The sequence below is a fragment of the Anabrus simplex genome, chromosome 9 (genome assembly GCF_040414725.1).
Source record: "Anabrus simplex isolate iqAnaSimp1 chromosome 9, ASM4041472v1, whole genome shotgun sequence".
Classification (NCBI taxonomy): Eukaryota; Metazoa; Arthropoda; class Insecta; order Orthoptera; family Tettigoniidae; genus Anabrus; species Anabrus simplex.
This window is the reverse complement of record NC_090273.1, coordinates 43,821,355-43,842,828: the sequence shown is the minus strand read 5'-3', so window position 1 is coordinate 43,842,828 and position 21,474 is coordinate 43,821,355. Positions and strand designations below refer to the sequence as shown.

General features: G+C 41.7%; 1 protein-coding gene across 1 annotated transcript in view; it reads left to right on the top strand.

The window, feature by feature from the left end:
• Positions 1 to 19,723, top strand: part of LOC136880798 (sialin) — a 72,711-nt gene extending 52,988 nt beyond the window's left edge. Inside the window, exons 7-9 of the mRNA XM_067153329.2 lie at positions 3,181 to 3,313; positions 7,239 to 7,480; positions 16,799 to 19,723. Of these exons, the coding sequence (XP_067009430.2) occupies positions 3,181 to 3,313; positions 7,239 to 7,480; positions 16,799 to 16,957 (534 nt within the window). The 3' untranslated portion in view covers positions 16,958 to 19,723. The remainder of the gene's footprint in view (positions 1 to 3,180; positions 3,314 to 7,238; positions 7,481 to 16,798) is intronic.
• The last annotated feature ends 1,751 nt before the right edge of the window (positions 19,724 to 21,474 follow it).

The window sequence follows — 21,474 nt, the reverse complement described above, 5'->3', positions numbered from 1 at the left end:
TCGAGGGCCTTCTGTTCTTTTCCTGTTGGTACTATAATTTCTCCGAGATATCGGAACTCAGTTACTTTTTCGATTGTGCCAAATTTCGTGTTCAAATTCTGGAGGCTGCAGTGGTTGCACATGAGCTTGGTTTTTGAGAAGGAGATTTGTAGGCCGAATTTTTCTGAGCATTTCTTGAGAGTTTCAATTTGGCTGATTGCCTGTTGTTCGTTTGTTGCAAGGATCGCGAGATCATCTGCGAAAGCGAGACAGGAGATATTTACATGTCTTCTTGTCATACTTAATGGTTGCCAATTTCCTTGAGCTTCTAGAGCTTGTTCCCATTCTCTCATGATTTTGTCCAGGGCTATGTTAAAGAGTAGTGGGGAAAGTCCATCTCCTTGTCGGACACCGGTTTTTATCTGAAATTTTTCAGACATATTTCCCATGAATTTTACTTGGGAGGTTGTGTTGGTGAGAGTTAGTCTGATGATTTTTTGAGTCTTGTTGTCCAGTCCGTACTCACTCAGTGTTTGGAAGAGAGATTGCCGGTCAATGGAGTCGTATGCTTTCTGGAAGTCCACGAAGGTGCAGATTGTGGGTTGTTTTCTTGTGTGTCGTAGTTCATTCATACTTTGTATTTTTCCTTTTTATTCAGGATCATAAGTGCAGGTGTATCTAAATTCAATACTCGAACTTCTAGAGAGACGATATAAGAGACAAAAAAAGACACTTGTTACTACGAGAGCCATCCAGAAATTAAACTTCCTAATTTAAAAAAAATATATAGTTACATGAAAATGTTTATTGACGCCCGTTACAGTAATGTTAGAGCTATTTCCGACATAATCACAACCAGTTGTCATTTCGAGTGATCAACTTTTGTATGTCGGGATCGTAGAAATCTGCCGCCTGGGAATGGAACTAGCGGGTGACATTCGTCTTCAGCTCTTCGTCCGTGTGAAAATACTGAGAACAGGAATACCTTAAGGTGCAAGGAAAGATGAAAATTACTGAGAGCAAGATCAGGACTGTATGGTGGATGATCAAACACCTTCCGGCCGAACTCTTGCAGAACAGTTGCTGAGCGCCGAGCATTGCCATGGATCAGCACAACACCCGCGTTGAGCATTCCAAGCCTCTTGTTTTGACTGTCCAATCGCAACTTCCGTAGAAACTTTACGACAGACCGAACCTCGCAGGCGGCGGGAGAAAGAATACAAGCCGCCATTTCTAGCCACTGCTGTTGCGCTGCTGACACCAGGAGGGACTTGTCCGGCCGGTGTATGATTGCTACGTCATGGATCTCTCGCGCATTCCCGGCTAAATACGTTTACTTTACAAGAAAATAAATAGGGAAACTTAATTTCTGGATGGCATACGTACATAACAATAGATCAGAAATCAATAGTTGTAGTACATTTTGAGATCGTTGTCATTAAAACTGTTGCATGTCAGTTCAATTGCAATCTTTTAAAGAACTGTTCAAAAGTGCGTCCTTCTGCTTCAATATACACTCCGCAACGACATGATATTATTATTATTATTATTATTATTATTATTATTATTATTATTATTATTATTATTATTATTACGTCGCACCGATACAGCTAGGTCTTATGGCGACTATTGGATAGAAAAGGACTAGAAGTGGGATGGAAGCGGCCGTGGCCTTAATTAATGTACAGCCCCAGCACTTGCCTGGTATGAAATGGGAACCACGGAAAACCATCTGCAGGGCTCTTGATAGTGGGGTTCGAACACACTATCTCCCGAATGCAAGCTGACAGTTGCGTGCCCCTAACCGCACGGCCAACTCGTTCGGTGATGATGATGATGATGATGATGATGATGATGATGATGATGATGTGAGATAAATGTACAGTTAGAGAAAATAATTGAGAGGAAACATTATCTCAAATGCTAATAGGTTTAGGTTTTTTGATTTTTGCTAGTGGTTTAACGTCGCAATAACTCATCGAAGGTTTTCGGCGATGCAGGGATGGGAAAGGGATAAAACTGGGAAGGTAGCGACCGTCACCTTAGTTCAGGTACAATCCCATCATTTGCCTGGCGTGAAAATGGGGAAACCACAGAAAAATGAAATAGTTCTCTGGTATTAGCAAATTAGTCAAAACCTATAATTTGTATACGCTTTTTATTTTTATCTTGATTGATTTAGATCTGTTTTTATCTTAACAATGTCTTAATTTTATTTAATAACGTATATAAATTCCGTCCTCAACTTGCATGTTTTAATGACGTGTTTTGATGTTAAATGCATGTCTGTAATTTCAGTACTTTTTTGCAGCATACTGTAGGATTCCCTTGGGAGAAATTTCCGACTCCTCTGTGTGTTTGAATAGCGCAAAATTAGTTAAGCGGACGTAAAACTGATGTTATTATTATTAATGTTATTATTATTATCTTCGGGTAGGTATACTATGGACCACGTTAAGCATCGTTCATTTCCGGTTCTTCTTCCTCCGATCAGCCCAGTACTTCTTCATCCTTTCGGAATGGGCTGCTTTGCGTTTTAGCGACCAGGTATTGCCGGTCCGTTTTCTGCTCATTCGATCTTAGAATTCCTTAAATTTGTTGATGACCATCATGTATTCTAGTCTATTGTATACTGCCTCCTGTGTTATGTTCTTTCCTTCCAGGTCCTCCTTGACTCCTTTATACTTCCTTCTTTATTCCCAATTATAGAGCGCGATTGAACTTGTTAGCTTGGTCTGAAGGCTTCCACTTCTTCTTCTTTTTCTATTTCTTCTTTTCCTCTTCCTCTTCCTCCCCTCCTCATCTTCCCCCAAATCTCCTCGTGAATTCCCTGCGGCGATTTTTTCGTTCTCCTGCCCACTGTTTTCCAATAGCCACTTTAGCTTTCTCCACGAATGTGTGATTTGCATCCAGATTTCCAAAGTCTTTACCATTTTTATGGTATCGTTTATAGCGCTAATTTGTTGTAAATCCTGCTTCATTTCTTCCAGCCAGTTGATCATAGTTAACAGTTCTTTTATAAATCATTATTATTATCATCATCATTAAACTCTTGCATAACTACATGGATTTTCCTGTCTGAAGATAGGCAAGTTAACATTCGTATTTTAACCTAGGGCCATCTAGTTATGCAGTAAGTAACCTTGCATTTTCTGTTTTCGACTTCGTCAATTTCTAACAATCACAATTATTGCATTTCAGAGCGGTTTCATCTCGGCTCTGCCTTACTTATTCGCCTGGGTATTCGGTGGTCTCTTTGGAACCCTGTCCTCGTGGCTGCGTCAGCGAGGCTACGTCTCTCAACTCGCTGCTTATAGAATCTTCAATGGCATAGGTAAGTGCAATACATTCGTTTCAAAGTAGTTTAAAGTTGGAGTGAAGTACAGCTGACTAAAAGGCTGAATGTAAATGAAGGGCTGAGAGTAAGGAATGGACTGAATACGTGTCTTGAATATAAACTAACCCTCAGAGCTAAAAAGTACTGTTGCGAATAAAACAGCGTTTGTTTTATTACTTTAATTTATTTCAGGATGGCCAAATAAATGTACGTGCACTCACACACGCACACGCACACACGCACACACGCACACACACGCACATAAGATTCTAATCAACTATGAATGGCCACACTTACTAATTGACGTCTATTTACAAGTCTCTCTCCCTGATGACACAGCAGGCGGCCCGGCCCGTTTCTATCACCTGGGGACGGGTAATCCTTACTTCGACTTCACCAAGTCCGGTGACCTCAGACAGCAGTTGTGTGTAGACCGCTGGATTTGAACACAGGGTTATGGGCTACATAATACACGATGACTATTCCTTGGTTCGATTCCAGAGACAGTCCAATAATTCGCACAGTTACATGCAGTGAAAAACTAAACAGCAACTGTTCAACAGTATTCAATATCAGGACGATATTCACAACAGCGAATATTAGCACAGGTCCATTTACCCTCACACTCACGATGGCGGCTTCCCCCACTGACTCATGGTGACCCTCAGTCCACAGAAACATCCTTGTGGGCGGGGATGGTAGAATAAAACCCACGGTATCCCCTGCCTGACGCAACAGGCGACTAAAAGGAGCCCCTGGGGCTGTCAAATTGGGAGTGTGGGTTGGCGACAAAGGGGCCAGAGTTGAGACCTGGCATTGTTTCCACTTGTGCCAGGCTCATCACTTTCACCTACCCTATCCGACCTCACTTGATCAACTCTTGTTCTTTTCCGATCCCGACGGTATTAGGTTGCGTGGCCTAAGGAGTCTTTCATTTTCACGCCCTTCGTGGCTCTTATCTTTCTTTGGCCCATATCTTCATTTTTCAAAAACGTCGGATCCCTTCCATTATTTCTCTCTGATTAGTGTTATATAGAGGATGGTTGCCTACATGTACTTCCTCTTACGACAATAATCACCACTACCACCACCACTCCACAGAAATACACAAACACATATATACAGTCTTCCGTTCCGTACGCCGTCTTTAGCCCAGCTACTCTCTGGACACTCCGACACCAACAACCACAGCTCCGCGTCCAGACCTCGGTGGGACACTAGCAACAGCCAACATTTCTGTCGCCCTCAGCCCAGTCATCGAACCTCAACACACTGAGTCTCACTCCGATTCCACACTGACTCCGTGTCCAGCACGAAATCTGACTGACTGCCCGTGGCTAGCTACCCTTTTTATAGCTCGGGTGATGTGAACCAGAATATTCGTGAGGTGGCTAGAGACCTAACATTCTCTTTGAAACTTCAAGTAACTCAGAGGTAAGCCAGCTGACGTGAGCAATGCACGGAAGGGCCGGCCATGCCCTCGGCTGACTCACTAGTCCCTTCCAAGAAATACCAAAAGGGCCACGACAGGGCTGGGACGTAAAAGTACTTAGAGTGTCGACTAATTTAGTTCAAATGAGGTTCAGAATTTAATGCAACACTACGCTCCTCTTGCTATACAGCCTCTATTACACAAAACAGGTTATAAAATGGGCAACATTGTTAAACTGAGCCGTCCTTGACGGAAGAAATAGTCGTAAAGAGTGTGAATGAAGTAAGACATGGAAAATATGATCAGATTCTCTCTAGATAGAAGAGAGAACTTCAACAAGATAGGTTCCTAATTCCAATCTCTAAGGATTTAAACAGAAATAAACATAAATATTTATATGTTTCTAAATAGTTTGAGTGTGATTTGATAGAAACTGATGATGTTCTTTCAAACACGAAACATGTCATTCTATTACAATGAAGTTATTTCTTCTTCAGATAGTTTATAAATATGTTTATTCAGAACTTAGCAGTTATAAATTAGCCGAATCGAAACTGAAAAAAGATGGCTTCAAATTTTACCAGAAAAAAGTGGTTTTTTTCGTAACAATATTTTTACCGTTGTCATTGTATTTTGTCCGCCTCTGTGGTGTAGTGCTTAGTGTGTTTAGCTGCCATTCCCGGAGGCCTGGATTCGATTCCCGTCTCCGCCACGAGATTTGAAAAGTGGTACGAGGAATGGAACGGGATCCACTCAGCCTCGGGAGGTCGAATGAATAGAGGGGGGTTCGATTCACACCTCAACCATCCTCAAAGTTGTTTCCCACTTCTTCTCCACTCAAATGCTGGGATGTTATCGAACTTCTTTCCCTCTTCCATGTCTATCCTTTCCCATCTTCCCATGTCCCACACAAGGCCCCTGTTTAGCATAGCAGGTGTAATCGTCTGGCGAGGCACTGGTCCTAAACCCCAGTTGTATCCCAACCCAAAGTTTCGAGCCCCAGGATCCCAGTTGGGATCCCTCCCTGAGTCCGAGGGAAAACCAACCCTGGACGGTAAACGAGAGGACCAATACCTCGCCCAAGAGGCCTCACCTGCTGTGCTGAATAGCGACCTTGTGGGGGGGATGGGAAAGGGAGAGAGAAGGAAGCGATCGTGGCCTTAAGTTAGGCTCCATCCCGGCATTTGCCTGGGGAAAAGGTGGGAAACCACAGAAAACCACTTCGAGGATGGCTGAGGCGGGAATCAAACACCCCTCTACTGAGTTGACCTTCCGAGGCTGAGTGGGCCACATCCCGGTCCTTGTACCACTTTTCAAATCTCGTGGCAGAGCCGGGAATCGAACCCAGGCCTCCGGGGCTGGCAGTTAATTACACTAAGCACTACATCACAGAGGCGGACTGCCGTTATATGAAGGTTGGAACTTTAATATTGGTAATACTGTTGTAGAGACGGAACCTAATAACGTAGCTGGCAGCACACGTTCATTACATACCTACCTTACTTCAGTGCACATGTCCGGCTCCATGGCCAAATGGTTAGCGTGCTGGCCTACGGTCACAGGGGCCCCGAGTTCGATTCCCGGCAGGGTCGGGAATTTTAACCTTAATTGGTTAATTTCACTGGCATGGGGCTGGGTGTATGTGTCGTCTTCATCATCCTTTCATCCTCATCACGACGCGCAGGTCACCTACGGCAGTCAAATCAAAAGACCTGCATCTGGCGAGCCGAACTTGTCATCGGACACTCCCGGCACTAAAAGCCATACGCCATTTCATTTCATTTCTCAGTGCACATGGACTCTCCCTTCCCACATCACGCGCATGCGAACAGAGCCTCGTGTTAGCTAGCGGTCTAAGATAGTGTTGTGACGATGTTTTAGAAACAGGAACAACGGAGTTGGAAAAAGATTGAATGTGTCAGAGGTCGTACAGCACAGGATGATCAAGGCCTTAAAGAGGCTTGCGGGGAATCTGCATTAACTTACAGAACAGTGGCTCGGTGGGTAAAAGCCTTCATCGAGGTGACACCAAAATGTGGCAGAAATGTGTCGGCCAGGTCGTCCTAGAGTCAGTGAAGAAGTGCTTTTCTATTGCCGCGTTACTGGACATTGATCGACGCCATGCGATTCGTGACCTGGCCTTAGACACCGGACTGGATGTTCCAAAGATTCGTCAGGCACTATACCGTTCCCATCGAGCTATCAACACACTAGGCGCTGCTAAACGTATCCTACAACTCGGCGGTTATGGGTTGAACACAATGCTGGTGACTACTTTGAAGGACAGTAAAATTTGGTAACATGTAGCTCCTTTGTATCAGTTGTAATTAGATAGTTGCCACTATTAACATTCCAACCCTCGAATTTGATTTAAAATAAAACTATTTTGTCGATAATCCTCCGAATTTTGTCGACCACACCTCTGTCTCGAAAGGATTTGAACCTCAGCACGAATTACGGTTGTTTGAAATTGGGCTGTCTATGTTTCAGGTTCTGTTGGTCCAGCCATCTTCCTCCTCGTCATCACGCTGATCGGCTGTGACACTACCCTCATCGTGGTGTGTCTGGTGATCACTGCAACCATGAAGTGCGGCTTTTATGGTGGGAGCATTACCAACGTCCTGGATCTGGCCCCCAATTTTGCCGGCACCATGAGTGGCATTTACTACACTGTCGTCAACCTGTCGGGGATCCTCTCCCCATTAGTCACTGGCGCTATCACTGAAGGACATGTAAGTAACTTAAGAGATAGAATGTTGAGTATTCACATTGTTGAGTTCCTGAAATTCTGCCAAAAGTTTCCGGATTGAGGTTTATTTGCATTGATCCAACTTTTGCTACTATCACGACCGAAGTTCTTCAGGGAAAGCTGTCCACCAGGTTTTGGACTATTGCCACAGAAATTTGCTTCCATTCTTCTTGTGGAATATTCAGAAGGTCGGGAGCAGATCGTGGGTGTCTTAATCTCACTCACATTCGGCGTTCCAATTCATCGCAAAGATGTTCGATAGGGTTAAGATCAGGTCTCTGGGCAGATCATTCCAGTTCTTCAACCTCCTGCGTTTGTAGAAGCCACTCTATGCACTGGGGTATTATCATATTGAAACTAAAATGGACCCTGTCCGAATTGTTGCCATATTGTTGGAAGTGTGGAATTGCCTAGAACTGTTTCAAACAATTTGCCATTAGCGCTCCCTGTACAGGAACTAGAGGGCCTAGTCCACACCATGAAAAACATCCCTATACCTTGATGCGTCCTCCACCAAACTTTACAGTTGATAGTACACATTGAAGGTGGTGATGTTCACCTGGCATCCTCCATACCGAGACGCTTCCTTCAGATTGCCAGATAGATAATTCGTCGCTCCATGGCATTTGCTTCAATTGTTCAGGAGCCCAGTGATACTGTTTTTTACATCACTTTACCCGACGTTGGGCATTGACCTTAATGATGTTCTGTTTGTGTGCAGCTGCCTGGCTACTGAAACCCAATTTGCGGAGTTCTACACAAACAGTTCTGCTTGCAAGATTGTCGTAAGGCTACTCGTTTGTCCGAAATCGCCCAGGTAAAATCGTGCTGCATTCCTTTGGATCGTATATTATACATCTGCGAGGCCTTCGAAGTCCCCACTGTACTTCACCCCTACAGGCAGTCCCCTACTTCGGCTGTCCAAACTCCATAGACCAGGGGATGGAATTAGTTTATACACACACATTTTTTTTATTTACAATAACCTGCACTGGTCGAATGCCCTCTAACATTTCATTTATTTTCTCTGTTGCTGTTTATTCTCTTCTTGAATATCTGTACAGATTTTGGAAAAGGATCAAACACTACCCCTGGTAAACTGTTCCACTCCTTCACACACTTCCCAATGAATGAAAATTTACCCCAATCGCTTCTGCTAAAATTCCTTCTAATTTTGTACTTGTGGTCAGTTCTGCCGATATAATTATTTTCCAACTGAAGCCTCTCACGGATTTCTCCTCATGCTTCTTCTCCTGTATAGGCTCTATATAATCCTATAAGTCTAGTTTTCTCCCTTCTCTTACTTAAATTTCCCCAACCAAGTTCCTCTAACATTCCTGATATACTACTTTTTCTCCTGAAATCCCCTGTTACAAATCTTGCTGCTTTCCTCTGCACACTATCTAGTTCTTTTTAGGTATTCTTGGTGAGGATCCCAAACAATGTTTGCATATTCCAATAATGGACGAACCATACTTAAGTAACTTTTTTCTTTTAATTCTTTGTTGCATCTTTTAAGTAGCCTCATTATGACATGTAACGATCTGTATGCTTTCCTAACAATGTCATCAACATGACACGAAACATAACCGAACTTTGAAAATATATCGTAAATGCAAAGTGTTTACCGTTTCCTGTAAGTGGCACTTTATAACAGTATCCTTCGTAAGTAACCAACCATTTGCCGTGCTCTTTTGGAAAAAAAAAATACTAATGCCTTCGTGATGTACAGTCCGTACTGTTGCTCCAATGACGTCACACTGTTTCCTCCATCCGACGAGCGAGCGCAATGCAAGCACATGATTCGTCTGTGTTTTGGAGTTAAAACATATTCACAAATGTTGCATTAACACATTGCGGACGGGACCCGAGTTAACTCGCGTTCATGAGACTTGTACATTCGGTGGCATCTGTTGGAACTTCTGAAACTAGCTAGCGGTATTTATTTATTTACTCGAGTCAGAAGCATACAACAGAACTTTTTTACATTGCAATTTAGTAGCAATGAAACAGAAGGAATTTATTCACATATGTACCAAAATGGTATTAAATAGTCTTTGGGTAGAAACGAGCAACTGCGATTGCATTTCCTTGTGCCTTGAGCAAATCCTTCCCCCTGCAAGAATCAGGGCAACAGGAGCACTGACATGGATGCTTGGTAGTCTGCAACTCTCCGCATTCACATAGTGGTGATACATCCAAATATCTCCATTTCACTAGATTGTACTTAGAATTTCCAACACCTGTTCTTAACGTGTTCAATGATCTCCATGTGATCCAGTCCAAGTTGTGTCCGGTTGGTAAGCATTCAGCTGGTTTTGTCCATGTTTGAAGATGACTTGTTCTGGCTACCCACAGTTTTTCTCTGGATTTCTTCGGAGATGTATTTAGTGGAGATGTTGACTGTAGGAAGCTTATCCTGGATTTCAATCTAGTCTTGGTGGAGTGTGTCTATGTAATGGAGGTAGCTCATTTTCTTCTACTTTTTCCTTTCGGCATTTGCGGCTACTTCCCGGCGTATATCAGGAGGAGCAATTCCTGCCATACAATACAGTTTGCCAACTGGAGTTGGCTTCAAACATCCAGTAATTAGTCTTCCAGTTTCATTAAGGGCCACATCCACTTGCTTTGCATGGACGGATTTATACCACACTGGGCAGGCATATTCACCAGCGGAGAAGCAAAATACCTTGGCAGAAGTACGGACCACCTGCGGTTCAGCACCCCAGTTACTACCAACAAGTTTCCGAATGTTGTTGTTGCGGTCTTGGTTTATAGAATCTCGTTGTTGAGGGTTTTGGTCGTGCCATGGTTCCATGCTGCATTTACTTTTCGTTCTTCTTCTGTTTTATGCTTCAATTTCTTAGTTTTCCGACCTAATGTTTACGTCGTTCAAAGATTAACGACTGTATTTATTAGGAATGCCCAAGTAACGTTGAAGAACGTGAGTTCGATAGTGAAAGCTATTCTAATGAAAGTATGATTAGTAATGCTGAAGATATACACCCTTCAAAACAACGTGAAACCTGTATGTGTTGCCGTATGCCCCTTCACCAAGGTCATTGCTACACAACTAATCACACCAGAAAACATTATTAGGACTCCTTCAGAAAGTTTTCAGTAAATATTATCACAATCAGTACAGTACAAGAGTACTGAAGCCAGGCTCATTTGAGTCTGTGCTTGCGCTCACACATTATGTTGCTCAGAAAATGGTTGGGCACAGGGGATGGGCAGAGTGAAGATTACCCGGAGAGATCATTAAACAAAGGGATTGTTTGATATCTCGTAAGTTAAGCAGTGGGTTAAAATGTAACCAAGTGGTTAAAGCATAACTATTGTTTTACTCGTCAATGTACCCAACAAATAATTATTACGCATTAATAAAAATATAGAAACAACGAACGTGTAAAAATAATAATAAGGAGTAGGCCTATTATTATCAGCGTTTAACACATGGCTTTATCTTCATACCTGTAATTGGCCATAAATACGGTAGCTTCCGTGTTTTTCTTTTCCTTGGAATTTCCTGCACCATCCTTCAACGACCTTTTTGAGACCCTTTCATTAGAGCGAAATGAAAATATTGGTTATACACTTGTATAATAGCATAGGCATTGTGGTAATTGCCGACTTTTGGACATTTCATTTAAACTCACAACAAATCCGACAACAAATGTTACATACGATAACAGTTCAATGAATAAATGTCATGTGAAACAACTACATCCTTTAAGTGTACGTATGCCATCCCGTGAAGGTAACATATCTAACCTAAACTATGAGATCTCATTAATAAGAGCTGTTTACGTAAATCGTGATGTGATAAATTAAGAGAACGAGCATGAAATATACTTGAAAGTAAAGGCTTGCCTTTATATAACCGCGGTTATCCAAATAATGTTCTCAATTCTTATGTATTACATTCACAAGTTCATGTTTAACATTCAGTTTGCTCGCCTCAATCAATCAGCTGATGGGCTAGGCGCGCTTTCTACAGTACAGTCTCTTTAATGCAAAGTCAATGCAATTACTTATCGCTCACCAACTGTTAGTTTGCCTGTATGTTGACAATTGCTGCGATTGGAGAGTTATCCGAATATTATGAACAAACATATCAAGATTCCCTTCTGTTACAAACTGGGGATTTTCTTTTTTTTTTTACGAAGAAACACAGTAGTGCGGAAAAAATTCTCCGAGATTAAGGAAAGCACGGAAGGTCATGTCGAACGTGACACCGAGATTTGCCAGTTCGTTGGCACAATAGTTCAGGTGAGAATCAATATTACAGCTATGATATTTTTACGTTGAACTCGGATATTATTTTTAACTACTTCTTATAAGCAATTCAGGAGCGTGTGTTCAAAGGGGGCTATTTCCACCCTAAGAATGTTGTAGAAAAACGTAAGGAAATGTATTAAAAGAAGGCATATGAAACTTACATCATTCTGGTCTGGATTGCTAATGGCATTTGATAGCATTCAACTACTGCAATGCGTGTGGACGAAATACTAAAAATGTGGAAATAGCATCTTTCGAACAGACACTCCTCAATTTTTATTAAATACTAGCCGATGTACCCGTGCTTCGCTACGGGATTCTCAGAGAGACTGACTTTATGGTTAACTAAAGTCAGTATCTGTCATTACTAAAACGTCAGTAGGAACGTAGCGATTAAAAGCAATGTTATCATATAAAATACTCGATGAAATGAAAAAGTGCACATTTTCTCACTTTTAACGAACAATACTACGGTGCCGATCTAACAGTCCAAATTACCCGAGCTGGAATGACCAGGCCGCAGACAGCGGTGAACACTTCTCTGTCATTATTCCGTTAAATATGCACACTGCTCATTCCAATCAGTGACTCAGAGTAGGGATTGAATAGCTCGAATGCTATGATGAACCAGTGTGTTACGTACCAGTAGTATCGGAAATGAAATGGCGTATGACTTTTAGTGCCGGGGGTGTCCAAGGACATGTTCGGCTTGCCAGGAGCAGGTCTTCTGATTTGACGTCCGTAGGCGACCTGCGTGTCGCGATGAGGATGAAATGATGATGAAGACGACACATACACCCACCACCCGTGCCAGCGAAATTAACCAAAGATGGTTAAAATTCCCCACCCTGCCGGGAATCGAACCCGGGGCCCTGTGACCAAAGGCCAGCACGCTAACCAATTAGCCACGGAGCCGGTCAGTAGTATCGGAAACTTTATGAAGCAGAGGAATGGCATGCTAAAGAAGAAAGTTACCTAACTCCCCTGCTACCTCCCGCCAAAATTTAGGTAGACGGTTACACTAGTAACAGTGTTGGCCGTGTGGTTATGGGCGTGCAGCTGTGAGCTTGCATCCGGGAGATAGTGGATTCGAATCCTACTGTCGGCAGCCTTGACGGTGTTATTCCGTGGATTCCCATTTTCACACCAGGCAAATGCTGGGGATGTACCTTAATTAAGGCCAAGGCCGCTTCCTTCACACTCATAGCCCTTTCCTATCCCATCGTCGCCATAAGACCTAACTGTGTCGGTGCGACGTAAGGCAAATTTTAAAATAATACAGTACTCGGTACGCAGCAGTAATCCTATATATCGGAGATGAGTGGCAACAGAGACAAAGCACATCACAACAAACAATGGTCAATGTAATATTGTTGATCAATTTGATGAGCTTTCTATATTGTAGGCCTTCACATTTAGTTTTTTCGACTCTGTGATCTTAGGGCGTCTTATAAAATTATTTATACCTTAGACAGTAGTACCTTATTCTCCGAATTTACATACCGATTTTCATTAAATCCTGTCTACCCATTTTCTCGTGACTCGGCGCTTATTTATTTATTTATTCGTATCAGAAGCATACATTTTGCATAGCATAATGGTACTTAATGACATACATATCAAATAGTGTCTGCTCAGAATTTTGCCAAATCACGGGCATTAGGTGTTGCAGCCATCAAGTCCTCTATTGTGCAACTTAAAGGACACTTACTACAGTTCATGAAATGGGCTGTGGTTTGGTCTTCACCACATTCGCATTGCCTGGATGTGCCAGGAAAGCCCCACTTTACCATACTGGTTCTTGATCTACCAACCCCAGTGCGAAGCCTATTCAACGATTTCCACGTAGACCAATGTTCCTCGTGTCCTGGGGGGAGATGTTCAATTGGTAGCATCCAATCAGCAAGTTGAGGATTTCTAGTTCTCCATAATCTCAACCTTGTGGATTGAGCAGATTCGTTTAAATCTTCGGTTGTATTCAGGAAACTCCTCCTAGACCTCAATCTTCGGTGGGCAGGTTCATATCCATTCAATGGGTGTGCACATGAGGTAAGTGCTTTAGTTCTCTCATTCATGGATGCAACTTCTCTTCTTATATCTCGTGGGGCGATTCCAGCCAAACAGTAGATTCTATCTCGTGGAGTTGGTCTCAAGCAGCCAGTAATGAGTCGACATGTTTCATTTAGAGAAATGTCAACTTGTTTAGCATGACTTGATCTGTACCAAACAGGGCAAGCGTACTCTGCAGCGGAGTAACACAGAGCCAGGGCTGTAGTTCTCAGCATCTTTGGATGTGTACCCCAATTGGTTCCAGACAACTTGCGAAGGATGTTGTTTCTAGCCGACACTTTCTGCTTGATGTTCATGCAGTGTTGTTTGTAGGTGAGAGCACGATCCAGTGTTACACCTAGATATTTAGGTGTTGGGCAGTGATCTAGTTGAGTATCTTCCCATACTACCTGCAATTTCCTTGACGCCTGTCTGTTCTTTAAATGGAAGGCACATACCTGAGTTTTAGATGGGTTAGGCTTCAATTGATTTCCTCTGTAGTAGTAGGATAGTTCAGAAAGAGCCTCTAATAACTTTTCTTCTACAACCTCAAAGCAGTTTGCTTGAGTAGCAATAGCTCGATCATCCGCATATATGAAGCTTCTGGTGCCAACTGGAAGAGGTTGGTCATTCGTATAGATATTAAAGAGCATAGGGGGCGAGAACACTGCCTTGTGGCAGACCATTCTTTTGTTTCCTCCATCGACTTTTCTGATCCTGAAATTCAACGAAGAACCTACGATTTTGGAGAAGATTGCGCTGATAAGGACTTAGTAACAAAAATCCAAATTCATGAATATATCTGATCATAGCCGATATGGTAACAATGTATAAGACATATGTGATCTGAAATGTAATACCGTACTATATAACATTAGTTATGTAGTGCTTATCGATACGACCACTAATAACATAATTATTTGGGAATTAAATTTTAGGCCTACCCCTAAACTACAATTTCATTCAGCCTGATTAAAATTATTCATGGCCTAGAATATAGCAACTTATTCCCCGACTTTGCATACCGATTTTAAGATAGGACCACTGATAACATAAATATTTGAGAATTCCATTGTAGGCCTTCACCTAAGCTACCATTTTGCTCAGCGTGAGTAAAATTACTTATAGCCTAGATTATTGCTACTTATTCCCTGAATTTGTATACCGATTTTCATTAAGATATGAGCACTAATAACATAAATATTTGAGAATTAAATTTTAGGTCTTCCCCTAAACTACCATTTCCGTCAGCGTGAATAAAATTATTTATGGCCTAGACTGTAGCGACTTGTTACCCGACTTTCTATACCGATTTTCATTAAATTCTCTTCAGCCGCTTTCTCGTGATGCGTGCACATACATACATACATACAGACAGACAGACAGACAGACAGACAGACAGACAGACAGACAGACAGACAGAAATTACGGAAAAGTAAAAAGTGCATTTCCTTGTTACTGTGAGCACGACTGATACATAAATGCCATCCTTTTTAAATTCTGAGCAATGTACAGACAAAACTCTTATTTTATATATATATATATATATATATATATATATATAATATCAAAGTAATCTCCGTACAGGCCATGAAGGCTCTTGGAGTGTTGGAAGGTAAAGGCTTCCACTATTAGTAACCTCGGCACTTGATGGGGTAGAGTGGTTAGCTCTACGCCCGGCCTCCTTTGCCCTCAGGAATTAACCTGGTACTCATTTTTTGTGTAGGCTAAGTGAACCTCAGGGCCATGCGCACTTCCGGAAGTGGAAATCTCGTTTCTTAAATTTTGCGACTTCCTGACGGGGATTCGAAGCCACGTCCTTCCGGGCGAACCGAGCACGCCCTTACGATATGCTCAGAATTATTTCGCTGTTGTTATACGATAATGTTCTCAAATCAGCTACCGTGGGCAATTACCTATGTAATCGCCTGTACGATACAGTGGATGGTTACCTAGAAACTCTGGAATAGCATCTACCTGTATAGCTCCAACTTTCTTGCACGCTCTGTTGCATTTCTAACACGAAACTTACACTGATTTCTAGACGTTATTCTTTGTATTTGCTTCAACTCGGCCCAGTTTCTTCACCGAATGTTAAGTGCTAACACTGCTGTTAATTTAGCAAAATGGCCGTCTCATCAAGAATTGTTATTAATAATTAATGTTATTTGCTTTACGTCCCACTAACTACTTTTTAAGGTCTTCGGAGACGCCGAGGTGCCGGAATTTAGTCCCGCAGGAGTTCTTTTTACGTGCCAGTAAATCTACCGACACGGGGCTGTCGTATTTGAGCACCTTCAAATACCACCGGACTGAGCCAGGATCGAACCTGCCAAGTTGGGGTTAGAAGACCAGCGCCTTAACAGTCTGAGCCACTCAGCCCGGCACAAGAATTGTTAACTGTAACAAATTGTTAATATTTATGTTAAATTAACAAGGCAGCAGCCCTGTGTTAACCACTTAACAGCTGTTAAACTATCAAAATGGTAGCATGTAGAGGGCGTAAGTTTGACTTTTAACCGAAGTGTTAAATTAATAACTGTAAAATTGAATACAGAGTTGAAGAAACAGGACCTGAGTGGTTGTAAAATACTTGACAATAATTTCTGATCGATGCTTAAAATGTGGTCCTCTCCATCTTCCTCTCTAGCCAATGCGACCCCCTGATAAGAAAGATAGGAGACCACCATAAGATGCTATCCATCCACATTTGTAATTTTGACTTATTGTACAATCAACCGCACTAAAATTGACCGGCAAAGAAGTATGCAGTTTCATACATACTCAAAACGTGTGGATAGCCGGAATCCTACCACCTGCACAATATGTTCATCCTATTGCGACGGCCAGTTTTTGTGCGATTGTGTGTATATACCAGTATGATATCTTCCTATTATGAGAAAATCGAAAATTCCTTTTGAACACCTAGTTAACTTACATGCAGCTGATCCTGTCATTCTGTTTGTTGCAGCAAACGCTCACCAGATGGCATACCATCTTCTACATTTCCATGGCAATTTGTGTTGTTCCGTACGTTCTGTACCTGATCTTCGGCACGGTTAAAGAACAGAGCTGGAACAAGCCCAAAGTCAAGAAGGTAAAGACAGAGAAGTCTACAGAAACAGCGTGAAGGACCGTAGCTGGCGGCTGTTTCTAACCACACTAGATTTCTCATCGCTCCTGGTCTCGTGCAGAAAAATCTATACATCGACATGGTTTTTAAAGTAATTATTCCTCACGGAATGTGAATGTCAAATGTTTGACAGGGAGACGGAATACTCCGCCTCGCTGAGAGTACGTTTTAGGTCAGTATCATCCTGTTTTAAGGTGTAAATAGTTCCTTATTTAACTGAGTTTGATACGTTAAGAAATGACAATAATTCAAACTGTCCATTGACTGTAAACTAATGAGTCTTGTTTCGAGTAACACTGTCATGGATCTCTGTTAAGGTTTACCAGCGCCAATTCTATATTTATGAAGGTTGGCGATCAACATGGCGATTTTTGAATTTGTATGCAACGGCAGGGAACAATAATATCGTGCTCAACCCGCAACACTCCACGAGATTCCTCAGCCTCAAGTCTGTCGTCTCCCAAGTACTCTACGTCCTTCTATCCTTCCTTGTACGACAATTTTCAGGATTCTCTACTTGTCATTCCGCATTATATGGACGAAATATTCCAGCTTCCAGTTTTTATTGTCAAAATTACTTCAGTCCTATTCCCTAGTCGATCTGACATCTCGGAATTCGGGATTCCGGGGCATTCGTCTGTACACCCACATTTCCAATGCCTCCAGTCTCTAATAGAAAGCCTGAGTAAGTGTTCAACCTCCCATTCCATACAGTAACGGTGGAAAGACGTAGGCGCAGACCAAGCAAAGCGTAAGGTTCACATGTAGGCTGTGGTTGCTGAGCATTTCCTCGTTTCTGTGAAGATACTTCTTGTATGTTCGATGTGGTGGACCCATATTTCTTGATTGCAGTCCCAATGCTGGTTGAGCTATCGTCGCAGGTAATGGTAGTGGCGAACCTTAGCGATGGTCTTATTGCAGAAATGTTTAACCACTAACGTGTAAAAAGTAATATATGGTTGGTTTGCAGCAGCAGAAGCAAAAGTAGCCATTCTCCAGGCATTTATGTCTTGAGCAAGTCGTTTCATGTCTTGATACTTCGTGCAGCGAACATCCCATTGAATTCGTTTAATATAAGATGATCTAGGTCTTCCTCTACTACTTTTTCCTTCGTGTCATCCCTCTCGTATGGTCACTAAAATGTCTTCATGCCAGAGTATGACCTAACTAGGCTTCACCTTCGTCGTTCAATGTTTATCCACAGGCTCCATTCTTCTTGTATTTGCATCACGACTTGTTCGTTTGTCATTTGTTCTGTCAAGCTAATTTTCAGCATTAGCCTGTCAAACCAGAGCTCGAAAGCCTCAAGCCTATACTGTAATAGTTCCTCACTGTCCAAGTCACATATCTGTGTAAAACTATGCTCCAGATAGATGTTTTAAGGAACTTTTTCCTGACCTCAGTACACAAGCTGTTGGATGTTAGGAGACTTATCTTTTTTGAAGACTGATTGTTTGACCTGCAAGATTGATATGAATCTTCCTTCTCCCGCTAGATATAAATTTACTCCCCAGGTAACAAAAGTTGTTCACCATTTAATGTTACATTTATTGCTGGTATCTCATTTCTGACGAAGACAAACGCCTTAGTATTACTGGCATTCCTTTTCTTAAAGGGATTGGAGAATATCACTTAAGGCCATCTTCCCTTTTTGTTATAATTGCTATATCATCATCACACTTCAGCATTTCAGTTCTTTTTTTTTTTACCTTGGATCTTAACTCCCACATTGATTTTCTCTCGAAGTTCATTCAATGTCGCTTGCATGTACACAATGAATATCAATGGAAGCATCAAACCACCACGTGTAACACCTTTCCTGTTCTTTGCTTCTCTTGTCTTATTCCTTCTTATTAATGGCCAGCTGATCCTTACACAGTTCGCATATGATAACTCTTTCTCTGGTACCAATTCCGATCTATTTCAGGATATAGAATAGTTTACCCCAGTCAACGCTGCTAAATGCCTTTTCTAAGCCAGCGAAGGCTCCGACATGTGTTTATCCTTCCTGATTCTCTGTTAGATAATAATCCTTGGAGCGAAAATAGCTTTCCACATTCCTGTTTACTTCCTGAAACCAAACTGATCTTCTGTTAGAAAAGTTTCTATTCCCCTTTAGAGAATTCTGGCGAGTATCTTAGAAACGTGAAGAACAAGACTGGGTGTACTAAAGCTTTCTCATGAGATAAATTTTCTTTTGAATTGGAACAATTGTGTTCTTTTTAAAGTCATTAGGGATAATACATAGTGAACTGAAATATAACCATAAAGTTCAATACACACATGCAGCCATTGTGGGCTTGGATTGCTAAAACGACTACTGCTCAGTCAGATATTGGAGTTCTATGTGATCACTGTGACGACATCCTCAGCCTATTGCTTGACTTCCGAGACCGGATGCACTGCATCTTATATCAGCCAACACCTCAATTTTTCTGACGAGGCAGAATGAACCCCTTTCCAACTGTCAGTCCAAAAAGTGAGCTGAATGATTTACGTAGAATATATAGCATGACCTATTTTTACTGCATACCGCCATTGAGTTCAGGATTCATACAGATTATGTGTATTATTAAAGAATTCGATGATAAATGCTCTATTTATTTAACTGACTGTATTTTCGAAGCAAAGCTTTGGAGAAGAAATTAGTATTACATGTTTTCGTAGAGAGCAAACGTATTTCACTTCTCTAACTCATTTTTATTTTGTGTGATAATTGTACCAATTTTGTGCTGATATTATTGTATTTGTGATAAGATAATGAAAATAAAGTATTTTACATTTTTATTCGCTAGTGAATACTTCATTATTTTTTATTACTAAATGGAACTTAATATTTGTGTGTGCGGGACTTGATTAGCATCGTAGCTTACCTTCAGGATTTCCACTACGACGACAGGTTTGATTTCTGATCGATCACTGGTTGGAATTTTCACCTGAAATGTCCGGTGGTGTCACGAAGTTCCTCTGTCCTTCGGTCACAAAATAACTCAAATGAATAGCAACCTCAGAATTACTGGGCTCTTCGGCTGAATAGCCATCCTAGTTGCCTCCAGTTCAGAAAGTCCTAGAGTCGAATCCCGGCTGGACAGGGGATTATATCTGCTTAATTCCTCTCGGTCGGGTATTGGGTATTTATGTTCTTCTTACTACAGACCTCTTCATTTGCACACAGTAAATCTCATCACACTACCAACCACCACAGAAACACGCTATCGTGAATACAGTATTCCACATAAAGTTTGTGTCAGCAATGACATCCAGCCCTAAAAATTTGGGCCAAATTCATGTATACTACCAAATCCTAAGAAAAGGAAAAAGACCAGGGAGGAGAAAAAGGTCACAATTAGGAGTCATCCCACTAGTAGTATCTGCCTACAGTAGTATAGAATGTTCTTTAATAACAGAATACAATTCGCGACGCAATATTACTGCGTTAGCATTTCCTCCTGTTTCGCAACGTAATATTACTGTGGTCGTCAGTAAGAGTTAAATAAAGTGGAACCTTACAGCTTACACAAACAATGACTCAAGCTATACTCGATATTTCGAGAGAACGTAAATGGTATGCATGTTGAGCGCATAGCCCGGAGGCTGGTTTGGATATCAACAGCTCAACCATCAGCCGTCATAGGTGGCCCAGGAGTCACTGAAAAGTCGTACCAGGGAAATGAAGAATGTGGTCATTTTCCTTTGTTTTTCTCACTGAGCCAGATTTCAGTCTGGCAAGCCCACTGAAATGCCCGTAACAGCCGACCCTATGAGCAACGTTTTCACACCATTTATAGCAGGGACTGGTTTCATAAGGAATGGCATTACTAGTATCGCTAATACCTCGGTCACTTTCATGTTGTCAAAGCCAAGGATGAGACTGAGACAGGTCAATGAAAGTAACAAGTTTATTCTAGCGCATACCAGAAGACATAGTACACTGTAAACACTAGTTATTGCCAGAAAAGTCATACATAAATGATAATAACAAACATACGGAAAAAAGAAATCACATGAAAATAAAACGTAATAAAGTAAATCGCTGGAAAACAAGAAATTAAAGAGAAACATTACACTGAAACAAGAAGAAAAGGAAAAATACGTAAAGATGAAAATCATATGGAAATTAAAAAAGACTTACACGAAGTGTAAAATAAACAATTACAACGTAGCCACACAGGAATTCACACAAGATTTACAGAATATAACTTATACAATGCATCATTACGTGTCGTCCATTTCATCTGAGCATCGGTCCCGCCGGTGCAGGTTTGATTTTTGGGTTTGGAACGTCGTTTTACTCGATTAAAGACATCATCTGATTTTAAATTCAGAACCTTCATGCCAGCATTATCGGCGTCCTGCCATTGTTGTCACATCAGCCTGATATCGATTTTATATCGGCCACCTCAAACATGGGGTACAGTCATCGTTTGCAGTCGCCCGCTGAGAGGTCAGACGCTACCGTGGTTTTCTTTCAGAGTTTTCTTCCCTTAGCTCATAGCAGCCAGTGTTCTGCCACA